Source organism: Gavia stellata, chromosome 21 (assembly GCF_030936135.1).
Source record: "Gavia stellata isolate bGavSte3 chromosome 21, bGavSte3.hap2, whole genome shotgun sequence".
In the NCBI taxonomy this organism is placed as follows: domain Eukaryota; kingdom Metazoa; phylum Chordata; class Aves; order Gaviiformes; family Gaviidae; genus Gavia; species Gavia stellata.
In genome coordinates this window covers 14,880,429-14,900,950 of record NC_082614.1, presented here as the reverse complement: position 1 = coordinate 14,900,950, position 20,522 = coordinate 14,880,429, and the positions used below count along the sequence as shown (strand labels likewise).

At 58.6% G+C, this 20,522-nt stretch overlaps 1 protein-coding gene across 1 annotated transcript; it reads left to right on the top strand.

Moving 5' to 3' along the window:
* Positions 1 to 18,551: 18,551 nt before the first annotated feature.
* CMKLR1 (chemerin chemokine-like receptor 1) lies at positions 18,552 to 19,684 on the top strand. Its single transcript, XM_009811399.2, has one exon. It carries the CDS (start codon positions 18,552 to 18,554, stop codon positions 19,635 to 19,637), a length of 1,086 nt encoding a protein of 361 aa, XP_009809701.2. The 3' UTR covers positions 19,638 to 19,684.
* Positions 19,685 to 20,522: the final 838 nt, after the last annotated feature.

Genomic DNA, 20,522 nt, shown 5'->3' with positions numbered 1-20,522 from the left:
CAGCTGCGCAGACAAGCCGAAGCATTAATTCTGTATAATGTGACACGGAACATTTGCGTGCAGCTCTGCGGCACGGCTTTCCCTCCCCGTGCTCCCTTTTGGGCTCTGATTTGTTTTCTTTCCAAGGCAAATTCTGGATCTGGCTTCCATCAACAGCGCTAATTAATCCCCTTCCATAAATCCCAACATTCATTTATTTTTTTAAATAATTTTCAGATAACGGGTGCATTTCGGGAGCAGGCTTCCGTCTGTCGTGCCAGTCCCGAGGGAGGACTGCATCCAGCACGGGGCTGAGCTTTGGACATCAGGATGCTCGAGCCGCATGCGGCCATGGGAAGAAGCTGTGGGGGGGACCCCGGCGAGGGCACAGGTATCCCCGCGGCTCCCCCGGCACTGCCCAGCGACTCTCTCACCGCTCCAGAAATAGTCGCACCGCTGGCACAGGCTCAGGAATAAAACATATTTTGCTGTTATTTTTAACAGGGCGGGGGGAGCGCAGCCCCGGGGACCTGCACCAAGGCCACCCCCCGGCCAAAACCAGACCCAAAATGGCATCGCTTGCTCGGAGCCGGCAGCCGGAGCGGCCGGGAGCCAGCAGGGATGCTGAGCCTTCCCGCAGTGAAGCAGCAGCCCAGCCACTTCCCAGCCCAGCGCCCGGCAGCTCCCGCGCCCGCCCCCACCGGCTGCTGGCGGTGGGAAGCAGGATGAGGCCATCGGCAAAGTGGGAGAGCGCCGGCCAACTGCCGAAATACGTCTGTGCAAAGCCTTGCTCTGTGGGGCAGCGATAGCCCAGGAATTAATTGCAAGGAAAAACGGATTTATATTAAAAAATAAATCATAAAGAAGAAAGAGGGTTATATTATCGGTGTTTGTGCAGTTGAAACCCTTTATGTTATTAAGACAAATCCAGGTGGTGGCTTAAATAATTGGGTATTTCCCGAGGGGTTTATCAGCCGTGTCACATGGATGGTTCTATTTTTGCCGGGAGATTACAGGAATACCCGCCCCTGTCCGTACTTTGTATCTGGCCGCTGCGGTCCCTGCACAGGGAACGCCGGCCGGGGGAGAAGCGCAACCTGCGGGTTTTTAGGGCGATGCTGAAGTGTAGCGTGGAAGAGGAGCCCGTCTTAAGCTTCAGCAGTTTCGCAGCCAACGCACGCCGTTAAAGCGCTCTCAGCACCGTCCTTCTCCCCAGTGGGATGCTCGGCATCCAAACCCGGAGCCCTGGCAGGTGTTTACCCCCCCCCATCCTAAATTCCCCCAGGGCCAGGGGCTGGTGGCCACCGTGCCGTCAAAGGAAGAGAGCGGGGACCTCCGGAGAGGGCAGGGATGCTGACCCCGAGCCGCATCCTCGCACCCACCAAAGTCCGGCTGAGCTTCGCACGATCACAAACGCCCGAGTCTTCCCGTTTTCCAAACCCAGAGCTTGTGGGATTGTTTTTCTCCTGAGATGCAGACGCAAGCAGACCTGGCCTGAAGTGGTTTCCCACAAAAGACGTCATGTTAAAAAAAAAAATCCACCGTGACTCAGAGAAAAAGAGACAAATGCCACGTTTTCCGCAGGAAAGGGCTTCAGGGTGACACGGCGCCCGGAGAAAACATGCCCTTCTGGCAAAATTAATGATTTGGGGGTAAATTGGGGATGCAGAGCGGGGAAGACCTGTGCCGATATCAGCAGCTGCCTGGCCACCAACCTGTTTTAAAGATAACAAAAGCACCCGCACGTGCACAGCATCGCCCGTGTGCCGCTTGCTCTGCCCGTGGTGAGTGTGAGCCATTCCCTCCCGCCTCTGCCGAGCAGCCGGGGGATAAAAATCCTTAAAATCAGATAAAGAGCATGAAGTGAAGGAGCAGCACCGCGCTTGGAAAGTCAACGTTCTGGCCCTCGTTTTTGCAAACCACCTTCCAGGAGGGGAAGAGCACGGAGGAGTTTGCCGCGCTGCGCCGGCGGGCAAAGGGCCCCGGGAAAACCTGTTTGTGAACGTGAATCCCAAAGGATTCGGCCGTACGCTCAGTCTCTGAATATTTATGGGAAAGTGCTCGTTGGGGCTTTTTCCAGATTTATAGCGACGTCCCAAGTGAAAAATGTAATTTTACATTCACCATTAATCTCGTACAACAAAACACATGGAGAGGATCCTGCGGGGAATTCAAATTAATTGATGGAGACGGCAGGAACTGATACGTAACTCGCAGAAAGAAGCCGAAATCGTTGTCATTTTAATCCCTTACTGGGCGGCCTTGTTCCGTGGTCCCCGCCGCATCCATACGGCCGTAGCCGGGATGAAGGGCTCGCAGGACCCGCCGGCGCCTCCCACCTCTTCTTCCGTGGTGGGAAAGGAAATAACCTCATTTTTCCCCTTTATTAACAAAATCCAGCCGGAACCAGACCCGTTCCCTGGCACAGGGATTTTCTTTCTGCTACGGGTTTTAATTATGGAGTTTGTTAATTGAACTCGTGTTGTAAAAAAAATGGGAACCCGGAGGGGGAAATTCAAGGAACCTCTTTAAAAAAAACGCATGAGATTAAGATCTTCGTGTTTTTAACCTAAAACCTCATCCTGCGGATGGGCACGACGGAGATCTACCCTGATGCCCATCCACACGCCCACCCGGGAGCACACCAAACCCCACCAGCTCACGGGTCTCCTCGGCTGAGGGTCTATCCTGAAGCATCTCCCGCAGCTCGGGACTTATTAAGGGTGGATCAGCTGTGTCCTTACTACAGCTTCTGGCAGTGCTGTTAAATTTCCAGACATTAGAAGCAGGAAAGAGAATTTAAATGGCAAAGGGGCTCTGCCCCACCGTCTTCTGGGGGGGAGCAGAGTATTTCAGAGCTCGGAGGTGCCTCAGCATCACTGAGAGGCACCAGGTTTACAGCAAGTGAACTAGAGAGCGGCCGGGGAAATGCCATCCAGAGACGGGAAATAAAAATAAATTTGAGACAACAAATAAAAGGACTTTTATTCCTCCAGCCGCTCTGAGCAAACAGAAATGCCCCACTCTCACGGCAGGGTTTTGGGTGGCGAGGTGGCTCCAGGACCCTGGGGTGGATGAAGATGCCGTGCCGGGATGATGTCGCTGCCGTGCCGGGATGATGCCCACGCGGAGGCACCTCCCTGGGAGCAGATTGCAGGTCCAGCCGGCATTGCCGCCTAGTCCTTGTGGTTGCCTCTGCTCAGCGATAACATGTAAGAGCTATATGCGTAACCCAAATTCTCCCTGGGCTGCTCCGTCCTCAGGCGTGGCCATATCCAGAGTACCCCCACCATGGGGATAAAACACGTCTCTCCAGACTCCTCCTCAGCATCCTCCCGCGGGAACCAGCACCGCTCAGTGCTCAGGTGCTTTTTAGCCAGGTATCCTAAAGAGATGAGCGCTGCGCACGTGCGCCTGTCCGTCTTGCTTTCCTCCTCCACCAACTCATCAGTCTTTTTTCAGTTTAACTTCTTCCACAATGGCCAAGAGAGGTCTCAGAGGCAGCGCCGGCGAGGGCGCGGGAAGGCTCTCGCTCATCCCACCCCATGCAAACGCAGGCTCAACCCCGGTACGAGACATCAGAGCAGCCCCCAGAGAAAGGCAGAGAAACCCACATGCGGGGCAATGGTTTTTGGATACACCCCAGGGGCTGCGTCTTGTCAGTGAGATCAGCCTTAAAAATCCAGGGGCTGAGCTGTGAAATTTTAAAGGCACTGAAGAGGTTTATTCTCCCCACGCTGGGCTGGCTGAAGGCAAATCCCCCGGCAGCTCAGCTGCAGCCCTGGGGGGTCATTCACTCTCTCGTACCCTCGGGAATTGCTGTCCCTGGAAAGCTCCAGTGTGTGCAACCTGGATAAAAAGTGGGCAGGCTCTCTCCAGCACTGGTTGTGCCCTGTGATGAAGTTAGTCTGGAGGCTGGTGCTCAGCTGGGGGGGGGAGAGCTGCTGCCCTCCTGGGACAACCCCCCGCGGGGATGCAGTGATGGGGGCTCACACCAGCTTTGCCGGGGACAGGGGCTGTGACCACCGTGGTTCCCCCCAAGCCGGGGGGCAGCTTGGGGATGCTGAATTGGCAACCAGGTAGGAGAGACCCTCCCTGAGTGCCCCCCGTGGAGCAAAGGTGAAATGGAGCTGGGCTGAAGTTTTTGGCTCTACGTAAAGCCCCTGAGCGAGTGGCTGGAGGTGGGCTGTGGGTCTGGGGGCTGCGGTGGGGACCCTGAGCGTCCTCGAGGCTGTGACCCAAGGAGCTCTCTACAACTGCCTGAAAGGAGGTTGTGGTGAGGTGGGTGTTGGTCTCTTCTCCCAAGTGACAAGCGACAGGACAAGAGGAAATGGCCTCAAGTTGCGCCAGGGGAGGTTCAGGCTGGATATTAGGAAAAATGTCTTTACGGAGAGAGCGGTGAAGCACTGGAAGGGGCTGCCCAGGGAGGTGGTGGAGTCACCATCCCTGGAGGTGTTCAAGGGACGTGTGGACGTGGCACTGCGGGACATGGTTTAGTGGGTGTGGTGGTGTTGGGGTGATGGTTGGACTTGATGGTCTGACAGGTCTTTTCCAACCTTAGTGATTCTGTGATTCTGAGCTTTGCTGGGGCAGAGGCTGCTGGCGATTCCTCATCCTGGACCACAAGCTCCAGGTACAAACCTCTGTGGGATCCCTGCACCAGGAGGGGACCGGGAGGCTCCCAGGGAAACCTGTTGCATGTTTGAGTTTGGGAATAGCAGGACGGTCCCCAAATATCAGCCCCCAGGATCTCGGTTTGTTTTTCCAGCTCCTCACCAAAGGGCTGTTGGAGATGTCAGTGTCTGTGGTGGGGGCTGATTTCGGAGCGCTGGAAGAGCAGTGCCCGCAGAGATGGGGCAGAAGCAGGTCGGGGTGGATGCCGAAGGAAGATTTTGTTATGTGGTAGACGAAGCGCACCTCTGGCTCGGGGGAGAGGTGGCCCCGAGCAGGGCTCTGCAGGAGGCGGTGGGGCAAGAGCCCGGGGCCACCAGCCCGTGCCCCCGTCATCGCTCGTCTGCAGGGCAGCCGCGGTATGTATGGGGGGGAAAGCAAAACCCAAACCAGTCCCATGGTTTTGTAATGAATCAAGCTGCAGGAGAGAGAAATGCAGGCTAAAGCTGTGCAGATGCCCAGTGAGGACACACCAAAGCCTTTAGCGCTGCCCCGGGGGACGGATGAGGTGAGCCTGGCTGGCGTTTTGATGACGTCCTCGTTACCAGACTAATCGCTTCCTCGGCAGATGTCGGAGGCCGGCGGGTGTGAGCGGGGCTGGGTCACCCGCACCCTGTGGCTGCAGGCAGGGAGCCCAGGGCAGGGTGCCTTGTGATGCTCGGGATGTTTCATCTCCTCCTTTTAATCTCAGCTCCAATATCCTCTAATTTCCACTGAAGCTTATTGAGTGCCCTGAGCCCCTAACGAGCCCCGGGGGACGAAGCGCTCTTTGCGGGAGCCTGGTGCTCCTTGTCTCTCTCCTTTTGCAAAGGGAACTGTTATTCCCCTGGGGTTTTACTGCTCCAAATATATTTTTTTTGGTGGAAAGATGTAGGAAACTCTTGCTCTCACCCCCTCCCACATGGCTCTGGGTGGAGGCAGGGCCCCCCGGGGGAAAGGGATGAGGCTGGTGGTTCCTGCTGAGCAGCCAGCATCCCTGCATCCCAAACTTTCCTCGCTGTCTTGGGGAGCGAAAGTGGTTCCCGGTGAGGGGAGACAGACCCCGGAGTGCTGCCAGATCTGATCATCCCAAGCACCGGTGCTCCCCGTGCCGCCGTGGGAACCACCCGAGACCCCAGCCAGGATTTGGTGCTAAGAGCCACATCTGCTTGTAAATCGCCGGCCGGGTGATGTCCTGTCTGTCACCTGCCAGGGGGCTCGAAGGCAAGAAACAAGTGATTTGATAATGCTGGAAAGGATGTCCTGCGCTGGTGTTTAAAAATAAAACAAAGTGCCCGTGCCCAGCAATCCCTCACCCTGCGCCTGGAGCTGTCGGTGGCCCTTGACAGCTCCCGCACAAATCAGAAACCGCCAATAAATCGCCCGGCGCGGGCGCGTCCGTCACTCCCCCGGCTCAGCCGCTCTCCCCAGGGGTGAGCTGCCATCCTGCCCCCGCGGCAGCTTCCCAGCCCGATTTGGGATGAAGCCCCGATGCACGGGGCTGTTGATGGGTCCCGCCGGCAGCAGAGCTGTGCACCAGCAGTATTTGCAACCCGTTGCACCGGCCCTGCTTTGCAAAGGATGTTTTTCAGGTGCCGGGTGGTGGGAAGGGGCAGTGCTGGAGCCGTACCCCAGCCCACACTCTCCTGCGTGTGCCACTCATGTTTCTGAGCACGGATCAAGTACCTAACAGCGCTTTGCCGAGCCCTCGGGGATGCTTTGCCTGAAAAAGGCGCTGTATAACCCACGGCTGATGTGTCGGCTTTAAAGCTCCCTCCTTTCATGGCAGGAGAGGCCCAATGGGAGTTGAAGGAGCGTTTCCGACTGCGGCTCTCCTGCTTAACGGGAGTGTGTCCTGCCCGTGCGAAGCCCAACTATGGACACGAAGGCAGTGGGGGACTGAATTGCCCATCCGCTGTAAGAGCCGGTGCACGGTGGTGGCCGGGGTGGTACGGCTAATGCGGCCGGAGGGAAAAGCATCCTCCCCGGAGGAGGCATCCAGGAGCTGTCCGGGGAGGGAGGCATGGCTTGGGGACAAATGCTGCAAAACTGGAGACAAATGAAGGTGGGGAAGGTGCTGGGAGGCACAGCAGGAGGGCGGTTTGGGGCTGAAAGGGCAGCCCTGCATGCAAGCCTTGCAGCCTGCCACCGGTGCCGGCATGCCCTGGGCGCACTGGCCCGGTCCTGCCCATCCCGGCGGTGGGACGCGGTGCCTCCAGCAGCGCTGTTTCCAGCCCTGGGACGGCGGCGGGTTTTGGCAGTGTCGTGCCAGCGCAGACGTGGCCATGCAGAGTCCTGCTGGGTTCCCCTGCCGCGTTGCTATTTATAAGCCCCGAGTTGCACAAGGTTGGGACTGTTTTTTCCGTGATGGTATCAAATCAGCGAAACAGGGAAAGCGAGCAGTCTATTTGACATCCTGTATGTGGGCTTTTTATTTGTGCAATGAGTTTTCATTTCCACTTGGATCGCGAGGCAGTAACGGGATACGTAGGTCGTTACGGCAGTGGGTCGAGAAGCCAAGAGCCGGAGGGATGAGCTCCCCACAGCCCGCCCGTGGGAAAGGCAGGGCAACGGTTATCCGTGGGGATAAACCCAGCCCTGAAACGGGGCAGGGTTTGGGGCTGGGAAATGCGGTGGGAGCCCCGTGTTGTGTCCTCGCAGCTGAACCCAGCTCCCGTTCCAGCCGTTTTGTGCGGTTTTTCCCCGCGGCTCTGCCCAGGGCGAGGGAAAGTGCTGCTGAATGACGGAGAAAGCTCCCCCCGAGAGGGAAAAGCTTCATGCAATTTCTTCCACATTAAGTGTGACATCTGCTTTGGGATGACTCAGGCGGGTTCCCACCGCCCGCACAGGAGGGGAGAGGAGGGCGAGCACCCATACCGGCTGGGTCGGACCTGCTGGGCTCGGTCCTTTCACCCTGGCTCAGCAGGGAGGTGTTTGGTGGGTTATAATAAGCCTAAATCAACCGGTTCCTGATACCCCTGAATTTAGAGCTATAATTGCTTTGCTCGGTGTGGGTGGCACTCGGTGTACTTGCCAGGGACGTGATGGATGCCAAAGACTCCGCTGGCTTTGGTGCCCAGCATCGCCACGGGAGCTGCCAGCCCTGTGCCCGTGCACCGAGCTGTTCCCCGTGGCTGCTCCTGCAATGCCGCGGCGTTTCTGCACGATCGCCGTCCCTGGGAACGGGGTGTTTGTCCTTCCACAGCCCGCTGCTCTTTGCAGCGGTTTGCTGAGCAGGCGATGCTGAGCTCCTCAGAGGGAAACTCCAAACCGCAGCGCCGGGCAAACGCTCGGGATATGACATTTTACCCCAAGTCAGCGTGTTTCTAACTTCACAGTCTTGCTAAGCACAGGAATAATCGTGCCTGTGAGCAGGATCCTGCATCCTGCCTTGCCCAATGGAAGTGGCAGGTGCTGGGAAAGGACTCGGTGGGAAGGGGATGGACTGATCCTGCCCGGGCACATTGCTCAGCTCCCACGCCAGTGCTGTGGGATCTGCAAAGCTCAGCCTTGCTGGGGAAACTGAGGCTGTGCCGGGTCTTGGCTCAGGACCCCTCGGTGCTGCCGGGCTGTCTGTCATCGCAGCACAGCATCACTGCGGCGCTGTGCCCCGAGGTCAGCCCTTGGTAAGGCCACGTGCAGGAGCACCCGTGGCCGAGCATCCCCAGCCCCACTACACCCCGCAGTGATTTTGGGAGCCCCCGGCTCCCACCACGCTGCCTGTCCCATGCACGGGCTGCGTGCTGCCCGGCGCTGCCTGGGCTGTGCATCTCTTTGGGACTCATCCAGGAGCTGGTCTGTGGTTGCACTGGTTCAGTCCAAGCACACTGAAGGAGATAACATGAGTTTGCGGTTATTTTTCCCCCCTTGCTGGCTTGGTCTGCAGGATGCTTGTCTTTACAGCCAAGGATAATTAATTGCCCTTAATGTTTGAACATCCTTTCTGCCAGGGAGACGGGTGAACTGGCTGGTGCCACAGCCAGGGCAGCGCTGGTGCCGCTTGAGCTGGCGCTGGTGTGTCCCGACGGGGCACATCCTGCTCCTTGCCCGGGCTGTGTCCTGCCTGCAGGGAGAGTAAAACGGGGCCGTCGCCCCCAAACCTCCCTGTGCTTCCGAGGCGATGCCTTCGCACCCAAACCCTGCGCCGGCTCTTATCCCAGCTGAGTTAAATCCCGGGACTGGGGTGGCTGCGGCTGAGGAGTGTGGGGGCTGCGTGGGGAGGGAAGGGATTTTCTCGGTGCCACATCAAGCGCAGGGTTATCCGAACCTCCTGCTCCACGTGGGTGGGGGCTGCGCTGCTCAGCACTCCCAAACTGGGGGCTGCTGGAAAACCTTCCGGTCTCCTCCCCATTTGGGGCTGGGGGCCAGGGTCCCTCTGAACCCCATCCCTGCATCCAGCCTTGCCCATCCCTCCTGCCTGGGGGAACCCAGCACCTCTCACAGCCCCCCGGTGCCCCCCAAAAGACTCTCTTTGCGTGTGTTGGTGGGGCTGGGGGGGTGACGGAGCTGGTACCGCAGAGCCCCGCCGCGGGCTGGTGAGCCGGGGCTGGGGGGGCTGCCTGGAAGCAGCTGCTGCATCCTGGTGGTAATGAAAGCCATCGGGGAAACCAGCCCCGAGCAGCGGCGGCAGCGTTTGGGAGCCAGATTTGACGAAGGGAAGTGACTCAACGTCTTGGAAGGAGTTGGGGGCGGTGGGGGGGGCGGCGGAGGACAGCGGGTGACCCAGGGTGGGGACAGCGCGGCGGGGTGGCTGGCAGCCACCTGCCTCCCCTTGGGCTCCCCAGCCGGGACCGGCATCACTCTGGAGCCCTCTGTGCTTCGTTAGCCCTCGTTAGGGCGGTGTGCTCCCGGCTGGGGGAACGGGACAGGAAAGGAGGCCCCTTGGGAAGCAGCTTGTTGCTTCCTCGCCCTGGGTCGCAGCAGGATCCGGGCCAGCGTTCCCAGCTCCCGGCGTCACACCCTCTCCCAGCTGTTGCTCACGGAGCATCGTGCTGCCAAGAAAACCCCGGCGATGGATGCTACCGCAACTCCTTCCCCCTCCCCTCGCCCTTAAAACCGGCGGGGAGCGGTGCTGTGCCTGCGCCTGGCCCCGCCGCACCGGGGTCCGCACGGGGATGAGTCCGCTCGCTCCACTCAGTGAGCCTTCGGCGTTGGGGCTGGGCTGAGCAGCTCCTCTTCCTCGCTGGGCACGGGGTGGTCCTGGCGCCCCTACCTCGTCCTCCCCGGCACGGAGCAGCGGGAGAGCGTGGCACCGCACAAGGTATTTGGAAAGGTCACTGGAAGGCTCGAGAGGGGGATACTGGGGGGGACTGGGGTGTGTTACTGCGGGAGAGGACAGGACGGGTCCTGCCGGCAGAGCGATGGGGCAGAGCCAGCCCATGCAACCCACCCCAGCCCGGTCCACGTTTGTCATGGTTTTTTATTGCTTTTGGGAGTGCCCTGCATTTACCGCTGCCGTGGGGGGACTGCTTTGCCTGGGCGCATCGGGGTGCAAAGGGTTTGCATCCCACTGGGGACCTGCCACGTGCCACAGATGCCACAAGCATGGCATACTCTGCATCGCTGCTGGCACCCAGCACCCCGTGGAGGTGCTGCCCCGTCCCGGGGGTCCCGCAAGCCCCTGGGAGCAGGACACCAGTGTGCCGGTCACGAGCCGCCGGGGTTGGCACATCCCCACCTGGTGCAGACATCTGGGCTTTTTGCATCTCTTCTCCTTTCTCCGGGCCGGACCCGCCGATCCGAGCGCATCAGCAAGTTTCCTCCTGATTCAGCCACGGGATATGTTGCAACATGGCGTTGTGCAAAGGCGAGCATCGGCCTGCGATCCAATTCCTCTTTTTCAGCTCCTGCAGGAGCTCGGTCACATGTGACGTGGGTTAATGTCCCCATCTACGCAGGGCACGGTGGTGGCTGCAAGCTCCCCGGAGGCATCACTCCTCGCTGGGCATCACCCGCTGTCCCCTGGGTCATGGTTGGGTGGCAATTCTCCTGTTGCAGTGCCGCCAGCTCCGAGGAAATTGGGATTTCTCGCTTGTGCACGGCTGAAGCCAAGAGCCAGAAAACACATCGGTATTGGTGATGGTGAGCGGGTGGGGGCTCTGCCCCGGGCTCGCTGCTGGCACCGGTTGAACGTGATGCTCCCGGCGCAGGTGCAAGGTGCAGGGTTTGGTCCAGCCACTGCACATGCATGTATTTTTAGCGTATATCTCCCTCTGGATGGACTTCCCTGGATTGCGGCAGAGGTTTGTGGCCATCCAGGCTCAGCCCGTGCCAGATCGCTGGATGCACCGTGCACACGCCACAGGCAATCGCCACCTACTCGCAGGCACGGGGCTGAGGCCAGGCTGGCGCCTGGCTGCTGCCCCTCTGCTTGGGGTCCCGGTGCAAACCAGGACTGCCTGATTCATTGCTGGGAACTCGCTGCCGGATCCAGACCCACCTCGGTGCGTGGGGCTCAGCTGGACGAACAGCTGGGAACAGGCAGGACCTGGCGAGCATGCCGGCGGGGGCGGCGCGGCGAAGGGGGGACGCGCTCCCCTTCTGCCATGAACCCCAGGGACGGCTTTGGGTTACCCCTCTCCTGCGCGTGCGAGGCCAGGGGCATCCCAGGCAGTGGGGCAGGACGTGGGGCTCCTGGGGTGGAGATGCCCCATCCCGGATCGGAGGGGTCCTTCAGCTGCGCTCACCTCTCGCCAGGATCAACAAGTCCACGGCTTTTTTGCACCAGTGAGGGATGCCCAAACCCTGTCCGAGGGGTCCCGTGGGACCCCTGAGCCGGCTGCGGGCAGCGCAGGGGCCGTGGCGGGTGGGACGCAGCACCGAGGGCAGCCAGCTGCCCCGTTCCCTCTCTGCGTCCAGCTCAACCGCATAAGAAAGTGCCTCTACCCGAGGTCCCGGGTCCCCACATCCTGCTGCCGAGCGTCGCTTCCCCCTTCCCAGGCGCTGCCCATCTCCGCGCTGAGCCCGGCAGCTGGTTTATGCCACCGGCTGCGGTTTTTTTTTTTCCTCGTCCTCCCATCGGCAGTACGTGTGCGTCCTTCTCGGGATGAGAAAGCTCAGCAATATCCACGGCACCCTCCGCTCGGATGCCGAAGCGACGTAACCCCGGGGTCGTTTGCATGCCAGCCCTAACGAGGTTATAGCCGAAGCAGAGTCGTGTAATCCAGCCTCCGTGCGCTCAAAACCCACGGGGATATATCAAGCTCAGGTAAATACCTCTGGGGTTTTATATACATATATATATATGAATATGTATTTTTTTATATATATATTTGGGAGGGAGGGTTTTGCTGCAGCCAGCTGGAAATCATTGCTTTGCTCAAGGGATTTGCAACGGGTTGAGGTTTTTTGCTCCCCTGTTTTTATAAAGTGGGTTTGGGGTTTGGCACAGTGGAGGACAGCGGGCGGTGGCAAACTCCGGGGTCCCAACACGCAGCATGTGTTGGGACCCCAGAGTTCGCTGCCTGCCATCCTCCACCCAACCCCCCTATTTTTTCTAATTTTCCATCAAATCCCCAGCTTTTTTGGAGGTGGGGTTTGCAGCCTGCGATGGTGGGAACCCCCGCGGTGGCTTTGCACGTGGGAAAGCTGCACGGAGGGGAGAGGAACTGGGTGAGAACTGGGGGGGGTGTCCTTAGAGCGTGGCAGTGTCACCTCGGTGGGGACAGGGAGAACAGGGGGCTTTTTCTTTGCCGTGCTGATCAGCATGCAGCTGGGAATGCGGCACGCAGCTGCGAGCCGGGGGCTGGAGGATGCTCCTGCGGATCCGGGGTGACTTTCTCACTTTGGGGGGGCAGGAGGCTGAGCTCTGCCAGCCCCAACCTTCCCCCATCCCCGGCACGGTCACGTCCGTCCCTCCGGCAGAAGGAGGGACAGACCAGTTTCCTTTTCTTGGTTTCCTTCCTCTTCATACCCTCGAAATCCCGAGCGGTTGAGAGCAGCCGGAGCAGCCCCGCAGGTGGCACGCGAGCTGCTGCCCTTTGCCTCTGCACGGTGTCCCCAAGGCGTGTGCTGCCTTCGTCCCCAAACAGTTGTGATAAAGCCCGGGCCACGGCTAGGGACACCTTCGCTGGGCTGAGGCAGGTCCTGGAGCCCTAAAGGGGATGCAGATCCCCTGGGATGGCAGCATTCCGTGCCCTATCCCACCCGCCTGGGCTGGTGTGATGCAGCGGGGAGGATGCTCAGAAAAAGGGAGTTGTATTGCCCTTTTTATTGCCTGCAAAGTGCCAGGAGAGCCTAGGATTAATAGCAACCTATATATAAAATAAAAAAGAGAGAGGAGATGAAAGAACTTTTAGTATCTTGGAAGCAGCTCGAGTCATTTTAAGCAGCACAGAAACACAAACTGCCCTTTTTAAAGAAAATCTTTGCCTGTGTAGCTACAAACGCCCAAGATTTTCCCCTTTAATACTCAGCCCTTCACAAGAACAGAAGGGACGGGGAGCAAAGGGCCGGGGCCGGGCTCTTACTTACGGGGCGGCTCTTAACAACCCGGGCGCTTTGTGCCAGGGAAAAGGACGGGTTCCCTTGCCGGGCTCCTGCAGGAGTTTTGCCCTGGGAAGAGCCTTGCATGACCTGTGTTTTGAGGTTAAACACCGGTTTCTGGCTGGATTGGGGTGCGCGCTCCATCGGGGTGACCCCACACCGTGGCCGGGGGCAGCTCATGGAGGCTCGTCCCGATCCGCGCAGCCCGGCCGGCTCTGCCCAGATAAACACTGACTCATGCTGTTATTCTGTCCCACCCTGGGCACAGCCGGCTTTTTTAAGGCTGCCTTTTCCAGCTATTCCTTTTTTTTCCTGTTCACACGGGCGGGGGACGAAGCCTTAGCCGGTATGCAGGGAGCAGCCGGGGGTGCCGAAGGCTGCCAGGCGCGGGGGGTCCCGGCGGAGCGAGGAGGCGAGGGCTGCTCCACGGCGGTGAAGCGGGGATGCGTCTGAGTGCCATGGATGAAGGTAGGGCTTGGGCTTCCCCGCCGTCCTGCAGCCCGCCTTGGGGCAGAGCTCGGTGCCTCAGTTTCCCCTGTGGGGACTGGCTTTGCCTCCTCCCTCTGCTTTGGGGCTTGTGTGCTCGGCATCGGGCTGTTGTGGATGCTCAGCGTGCTGCTGCCTCTCCCATGGCATCCTGCATCCCTGTCCCCTTCCCGGTCCCCTTCTCAGCCGGCTGGTGCTGGACGGGGGGTTTGGGGACGGGTGGCAGGGCTGGGACCGCGGCCGAGGAACCGCTTTTGGGCAGGCCAGGGCTCGGGGTTTTGTGTTGGCGTGATCTAAGCTCCGTTTTGATGGGCATGTGGCTGGTGGCCGATTTACACCGAGGGCTGGGGCTCCATCCCGGGGAACCTTGTGAGGACCGGGATGCTGCGCAGCATCTCTCCCTGAGACAGCTGTTGCCATGGCAATTGCTGGCTAAAATAAGGGTGAATTGGAGCTGGGTACCCAGAGCGGCTTTCCCATTCTTTTTGTTTTCTTGCTCCCCCCAAGCACTGGCAATTCCCCTCTCAGGACTAGGAGCTGCCGCTGCAGGGCTGGATGCTGGATCCCGGAGGGGACATCCCTCCCATGTAACCCTGGGCTGGAAAAATATGGGTGCCAGAGGGACTGATGGGGTGGCCTCGGCTGCCAGCTTGGGATGGGGCATCCATCCATCTCCCCTAGGGCATCCTCCTGCTGACAGCGATGGGAGCTCACCGCGCTCAGGATCTGGCCCATGGGTGGGACTCGAGCTCACGCAGAGCGATAAGCCCTGATGGGACTGGGACCAGCGTCCGTCACGGGGCGAAATCCAGGGCTGTGGCAGGGCCCGGAGGGGACTGGTGCCGGCAGGTCCAGGGGGACATCGAGATGCTGCTTTGCCCCGTGCCCTTCCCAAAGCTCCTCAGAGGAGCGACCATGTGTTTCCCAAACATCTGCCTGCAATTCCCCCCTCTCGGGGAGCAGGGCTGTGCCGGGGCTGCCTGCACTGCGTGGGCAGCCCGGCTGTGCTCCTCCCATGCGTGCCGGAGGAAGCGGGTTTGGGTTTGGGGTGCGCTGGGACCTCGGAAACCACTGCTGGGGAGGAGGGAGGGGAAATGCTCTCATGAGAAAAAGGCAGAGCAGCTGCCTGGGGGCGGCAGCAGCTGTGCAGGCAGGGGCGCAGGCAGGGGCGCAGGCAGGGGCGCAGCGCATGGGGGCTGGCAGTGGCGAGCAGAGCCCACCCAGGTCACCCGCCTGCTTCCCGGGGAGGGGTCTGTCTGTCCTATCCTGGGTGTCCCTTGCATCCTTAGCACCCTGCAGGTGCTAAGCGGGTGCTGCGGGGGGACACGCACTAACCCCAGGGCACCCCCAGTTTCCCCAGTGCTGGGGGTAGTGCTTGTGGGGACCCCCGCACAGGCACACGCTGGCCCCAGCCCACTTTCATAGCATCACACGGGTAAAAGCGCGATGCACTTTGACAGCTCGGGCAGGATCTTGTGTGCTCAGGAGCAGGTCTGCTTATTTGATTTGATTTTATTTGATTTTATTTGATTTTTTTCCCCCAACCTGTATCAGTACCTCCAGTAAAAGCATTGCCCGCAGGCATCGGGGAAGGCAGAAGGCAGCGCTGGCAGCCTGCCTGTCTCTATAAACGCCTGGTGCAAGCAGCTGAGAGCTCAGGCAGTACCCGTGCCCGGGTGGTACCCGCAGCCGGGGGCCTGAGCATCCCCTGCCCTCCCTGGGCACGGCCGCATCCCCGGCGTGCGGATCCGGCCGAGCTCCCCCCGTTTCCCCATAGCCCCGGTCACATCCGTCCCCCGCCCGTCTGGGCCAGCCGCGGAAGAGCTTTCACCCAGAAAAGCTGGATTTGAACACTTTCTGCTGTTCTCTCCGTTTCCTGTTGCCTTCCCAAGAACAACATCCCTGACCTCATCCTCCCCCGGTGCGCGCCGGGATGCTGCCGCTGTCCGAGCCGCCCGTCGGGAATCCCACCCCAGCGCCCGTGGGCCGGACTCAGCCTTCCTCGGGTACCAAGACAAATACAGCTGCAGGAATGACGGGGCCGTCAGCGGCTGGCTGGGCTGAAAGGCTATTTTGGGTAGATCCTGTGCTCGTTTTTGTTGAGGTAGGAGGACAGAGATGAATAGACCGAAGGCAGAGCGAAGCGGTTTTGGCTCAAGCGAGGTATTTTCAACCCAGAGAGGAGCATTGAAACACGCTTATGGTTATGTGGCTTTTTTTTCCAAAGAGGAATGGGGAGGTTTCACACGGCCACCCCTCAGGTGCTCCATTTTTGGGAGGATTTTGGGGAGGCAGGTGGGAATTTGCTGGATGATTTGCCCCAGCCCCAGTCCCCATCCCACCCCCGGTGCCCAGAGCCATCCCAGGAGGTTCACGATGGGTTCAGCAACTGCCCGTCCGCTGCCTTGGGGTTCGCGATAGCTCAGCACGAGCCCTGGAAACAAACCCATCACCTGCCAAACCCCACGGGGAGACAGAGCCCCCCCGCTCCTGTCGCTCTCCAGCCATCACCACCCCCTCGTCCTGAGCGGGGACCGGGGCCACCCCGCTGCCCAAGCCGGCCGAGGTCTGGGGCAGGTTTCTTTCCCGTCATCTGCCTTGCCCATCTTCCAAAGGGCAAATGTTAAAACCCAATAAAACAAAGCGGGTGGGGAGGAACAGCAAAATAAACAGAAAATTCAAATAAATAATCCATTAAATACAGCTTTGAAATGTCAAGCTGAATGTCATCGCGCTCGCTGGCCTCAGCCATTAAAAAATAATAATAAAGAGGAGATTTTACATTAAAAATGCATGAGTGGGCACAATTGGAAGAGGAGCCTGTAACGCTGCAGGAATCCCTCCCGCCCGCCCCGGGCAGGGGGCTGATGGGTGCCGCAGCGCCCGTGGGGTCTGGCTGACCTCACGGCGGTGAGGGGCAGCGCTCTGTCCCTGGGGGTCCCTCGCTCACCCTGCGGTGACACCGGGCTGGACACGGCAGGCAGGTGGCATTTCTTGGGGGTTCCTCCCCGGTGGCAGGGCGAGTCCTGGGACTGTCGGGGCTCTCCAGCCACGGGCGGTGGGCTGGGATGGGGTGGGATGGGCTGGGATGGGGTGGGATGGGGTGGACGTGGGGGTCTGGGCTGCCCCACCTTTCTGCGGCTTTGCCTTTGGCAAGGTGATGACATGAAAACCGCTGGTCCATAGAGGCAGCGGTCAGGACGGTTCATTACCCAGGAACATTAATGGTCAGCGCTGTAACAGCCGGTTCTGCTGATACTGTTACTTCTACCGGATCATCAATTTTAATTCATCCTTTTGACGATCAAGGTTTTGCTGGGGCAAGGCCTCCTTCCAGCTCAAAGTAATTCACCAACCTTGCGCTAAAACCTTATTTTTTCTGGCTGCTTATCGTCTCCTGGAGCTCGGCAAGGGGGGAGGCGATGGGGCTGTGATTTAAGCCCCCGGCCGGGGACTTTGCAGCCATGTGAGCAGCAGCAATCGCAGGAAGGAACAGGAGGAAAAGCCCAGGGAGAAACAATAGGTTACAACACAAACACCACCGGGATTTCAAAGCAGGGCTGGCGGGGAGGGTGATGCTCAGGGGGACCTTTGAGCTGAAACTCCCTGAAAACAGGAGGGTCCCGCCTGGATGGGCAGAGCCACGTCCTTCCTGCGAGGACAAGGTCGGGTGCGATGCCCTGAGCCCGGGTTCGCACAGAGCTCGCCCCTCTTGCTGCGGCTCGCTCCGGCATGCTCAGGCTTTGCTAATTGCCTTCGGTGGCTCTTGGCTTTAACCCCCCGGGACTGTTCACAGGGGAGTGGTTGAACCCATTTAACATGGGGCTCTAAGTGGCTGGTGGAGACCAGCTTCTGATTATGGCAAACAGTGCTGTTTTAGTTAGCACAATTAACATTTTAAAACGTGCAGGGCACCGATTTAATCAGAGAAATAACTGTATGAGAGTCCAGGCACCTCACACATACTTATGGCTTTAATTATTTATAACAGCATTACCGTGGGCTTGATTGTAGAGTTCTTTGCATGTACCTACTGATGCAGGCTCACGTCGGATGCTTGTACCGAGCATACGGTACAGGATTTATGTACTGGGTTATCCCAAAAGCTACTAGGATCGCGGCAGGACCCCGTCTTCACCAGCCCCGTGGTGGGGGGTCCCCCGGCCAGCACAGCCCCCCGAGGCGCAGGGCAGCACCAGCCCGCCGGGAAGGCTGCACAGGGTTAAATCACGGCAGTGGTGGCCGAGTCTCTGTTTCCTCCCGTAACCCCACATCCGAGCTTTAATATTACAGCTCTGTCCCTAGACCCGCGTGGAAGGAGCTGCCTTTGTGCCGTGGGACACTGAACCGCTGTCCCTCCCCGCATCCCGACAGGCGTCCAGCCGTGGAGCCGTGCTCACTGGAGAGGGAAGGTGAGAGGGGGTAATGCCGGTTTCACCAGGCTGGGACTGGATTTTCAGTCCAATTTGCTGGGTGTTCTGGAGAAAAAAAGAGAAGACCCGTAATATTTTGCAGACTGTAAGGTCTCAAAGCTGTTAATGAGCTGTTAATCAGCATCATCCTACTTTTTCCCTTGGAAGTAGGCAGGTAATAGACATTTTTTGCAGGATGAGGCTACAGCCACATCCTGGTGGAGACAAGGGACTGAATCACGTCCTGTGGCTCTGGGAGCTGATGTCTCTCTTGTCTGGGTGGTGGAAACCCCGTGAGGAGCCATGGGAGCATCTTCTTCTGGGGCCAGCGGCGGGGTCCCCATGGGATCCCCCATACCTGTGTGCTCCTTCCCCTCTCTCCACGGCCCCTCGTGCCTGCGCACGTTGGGGAGCCGGTGTCCCTCCCACGGGCTGTGCTCACTGTGGTTAACACCATGTATTTGCTCAGCAGGAACATGCAGAGAAGCATCGCCAGCCGGAGAGCCCAGGACTGACCAGACTGTCATTTATTTACAGATAATGGCGCTTTCCAATCTGTCCAATTACTTGGATGATGTCGATAACTACAGTGACTACCCAGATTACACCTATGAGGAGACTGTCAGCGTGTGGACAGACCCGTCCCATGATCCGAAGGACATTGCGAGGATCCTCTCTGTCGTCATCTACAGCGTGTCCTGCGTGTTGGGCATCCTGGGGAATGGCCTTGTCATCGCAATCATAACTCTAAAGATGAAGAAGTCGGTCAATGCCATCTGGTTCCTCAACCTGGCCGTCGCCGACTTCCTCTTCAACATCTTCCTGCCCATAAACATTGCTTACACAGCCATGCGGTACAACTGGATCTTTGGGACAGTCATGTGCAAACTGAACTCCTTCCTCCTCATCCTCAACATGTACACCAGTGTCCTTCTGCTCACCACCATCAGCTTCGATCGCTACGTGTCGGTTGTTTTTCCTGTCTGGTCTCAAAACCATCGGTCAACCAACCTAGCGTATTTAGTTTGCGTGATTATCTGGACCGTCGGCATCATTATGAGCTGCCCGTCTCTTGTCTTCCGAGACACGGCACAAGCCCGCAACTCCGTGATTTGTTTTAGCAACTTTTCCCTCTCCAGGAATAAGTCTTACCAAGCCTTGGCACTAATGAGGCACCGAACGGTGAACATCACCAGGTTCCTCGCTGGGTACATCCTTCCCATAACCATTATCACCTTCTGCTACATCGCCATCGTCTTCAACTTGCGTCGAAACCGCCTTGCCAAGTCCAAAAAGCCCTTCAAGATCATCGTCACCATTATAGTCACCTTCTTCCTTTGCTGGAGTCCCTACCACCTGCTGAACCTCCTGGAAACAGAGCCCGACATGATCCCGCGCTCCGTGTTTGAGATCAGCATCCCCATAACCACGGCGCTCGCTGCCTCCAACAGCTGCATGAACCCCGTCCTCTACGTCTTCATGGGCCAGGACTTTAAGAAGTTTAAGGTCACCATCCTCTCCAGGCTGGTGAACGCCCTCAGCGAGGAGACGGGCCACTCCAGCATCGTTCATAGGAGTTTCTCCAAGATGTCTTCAATGACTGAGAAGGAGACGACAGTCCTCTAAACTCAACTTGGGTGCCTGCAGGAGGGCCATAGTCCTCTGGTGTTGCCCATGCCCACCACTATGATGGTGGCCACCCTTGTGGTGGCCCCTGCTGTGGGACAGGCATGGTCCAATGCTGTCCTATAGCATGTTCTTTGACTGGCCTCACTGCCTGGGGGTTGGCAGGCGTTGGAGACCACTGCTCTGTGCACGTGGAGAAGACACAACCGCCCTTAGTCTTTCTTTGTGATTGCAAAGATGATTGCACTGACCTATTTAAGAAAACATTTTGGGGCATTCCTGTCTAATCTATGCATTGCCTGGCCTGGCAAGGGCCTTCCTGCTGTTTCCAGAGACATCGTTACGGGGAGATTGGGCGGAGGATGTGTCCGGGAAGGCATCTGCACTGCCAGGCTCCCAAGATGGGTGGCTGGGTGGGCACCCGTCATGGATGCTACCCGCTACAGCAAAACTGGTGACACTCTTCCTATGTCCTATGTATGCATGTTAAAGTCCTGAAGTATACTGGTACTAGCGCAATATGTTTTTAACGGTGTTGTGAGCACTTTGTACCCAGCAAAACCCTGGGAAGTCTCTCCATAAGAGGGGGTTTGAGTATCCCAACCTTGATGAACTGGGAAGTCTCACATGTCTTCTAAGTGAGCCAGAGCCACCCACCAGGGTCAGGGATTGGGCTCGTGCACAGGGTCACTGACATGGAAAGCTGGGAGAAAAAAGAGGGAATGATTCTTTTGAAATCTCTTTTGAACAAATCCCACTTTGATGGGTAGGTTTCACACGGTACATTTTGCAGAGCGGTTTGATGGTCGGGGCCCTGAGCCCCAGCGGCTCCTTGCAAAGTGCCCGGGTGGCACCAGGGAGCAGGTCCATGGGCTGGGCAGTGCG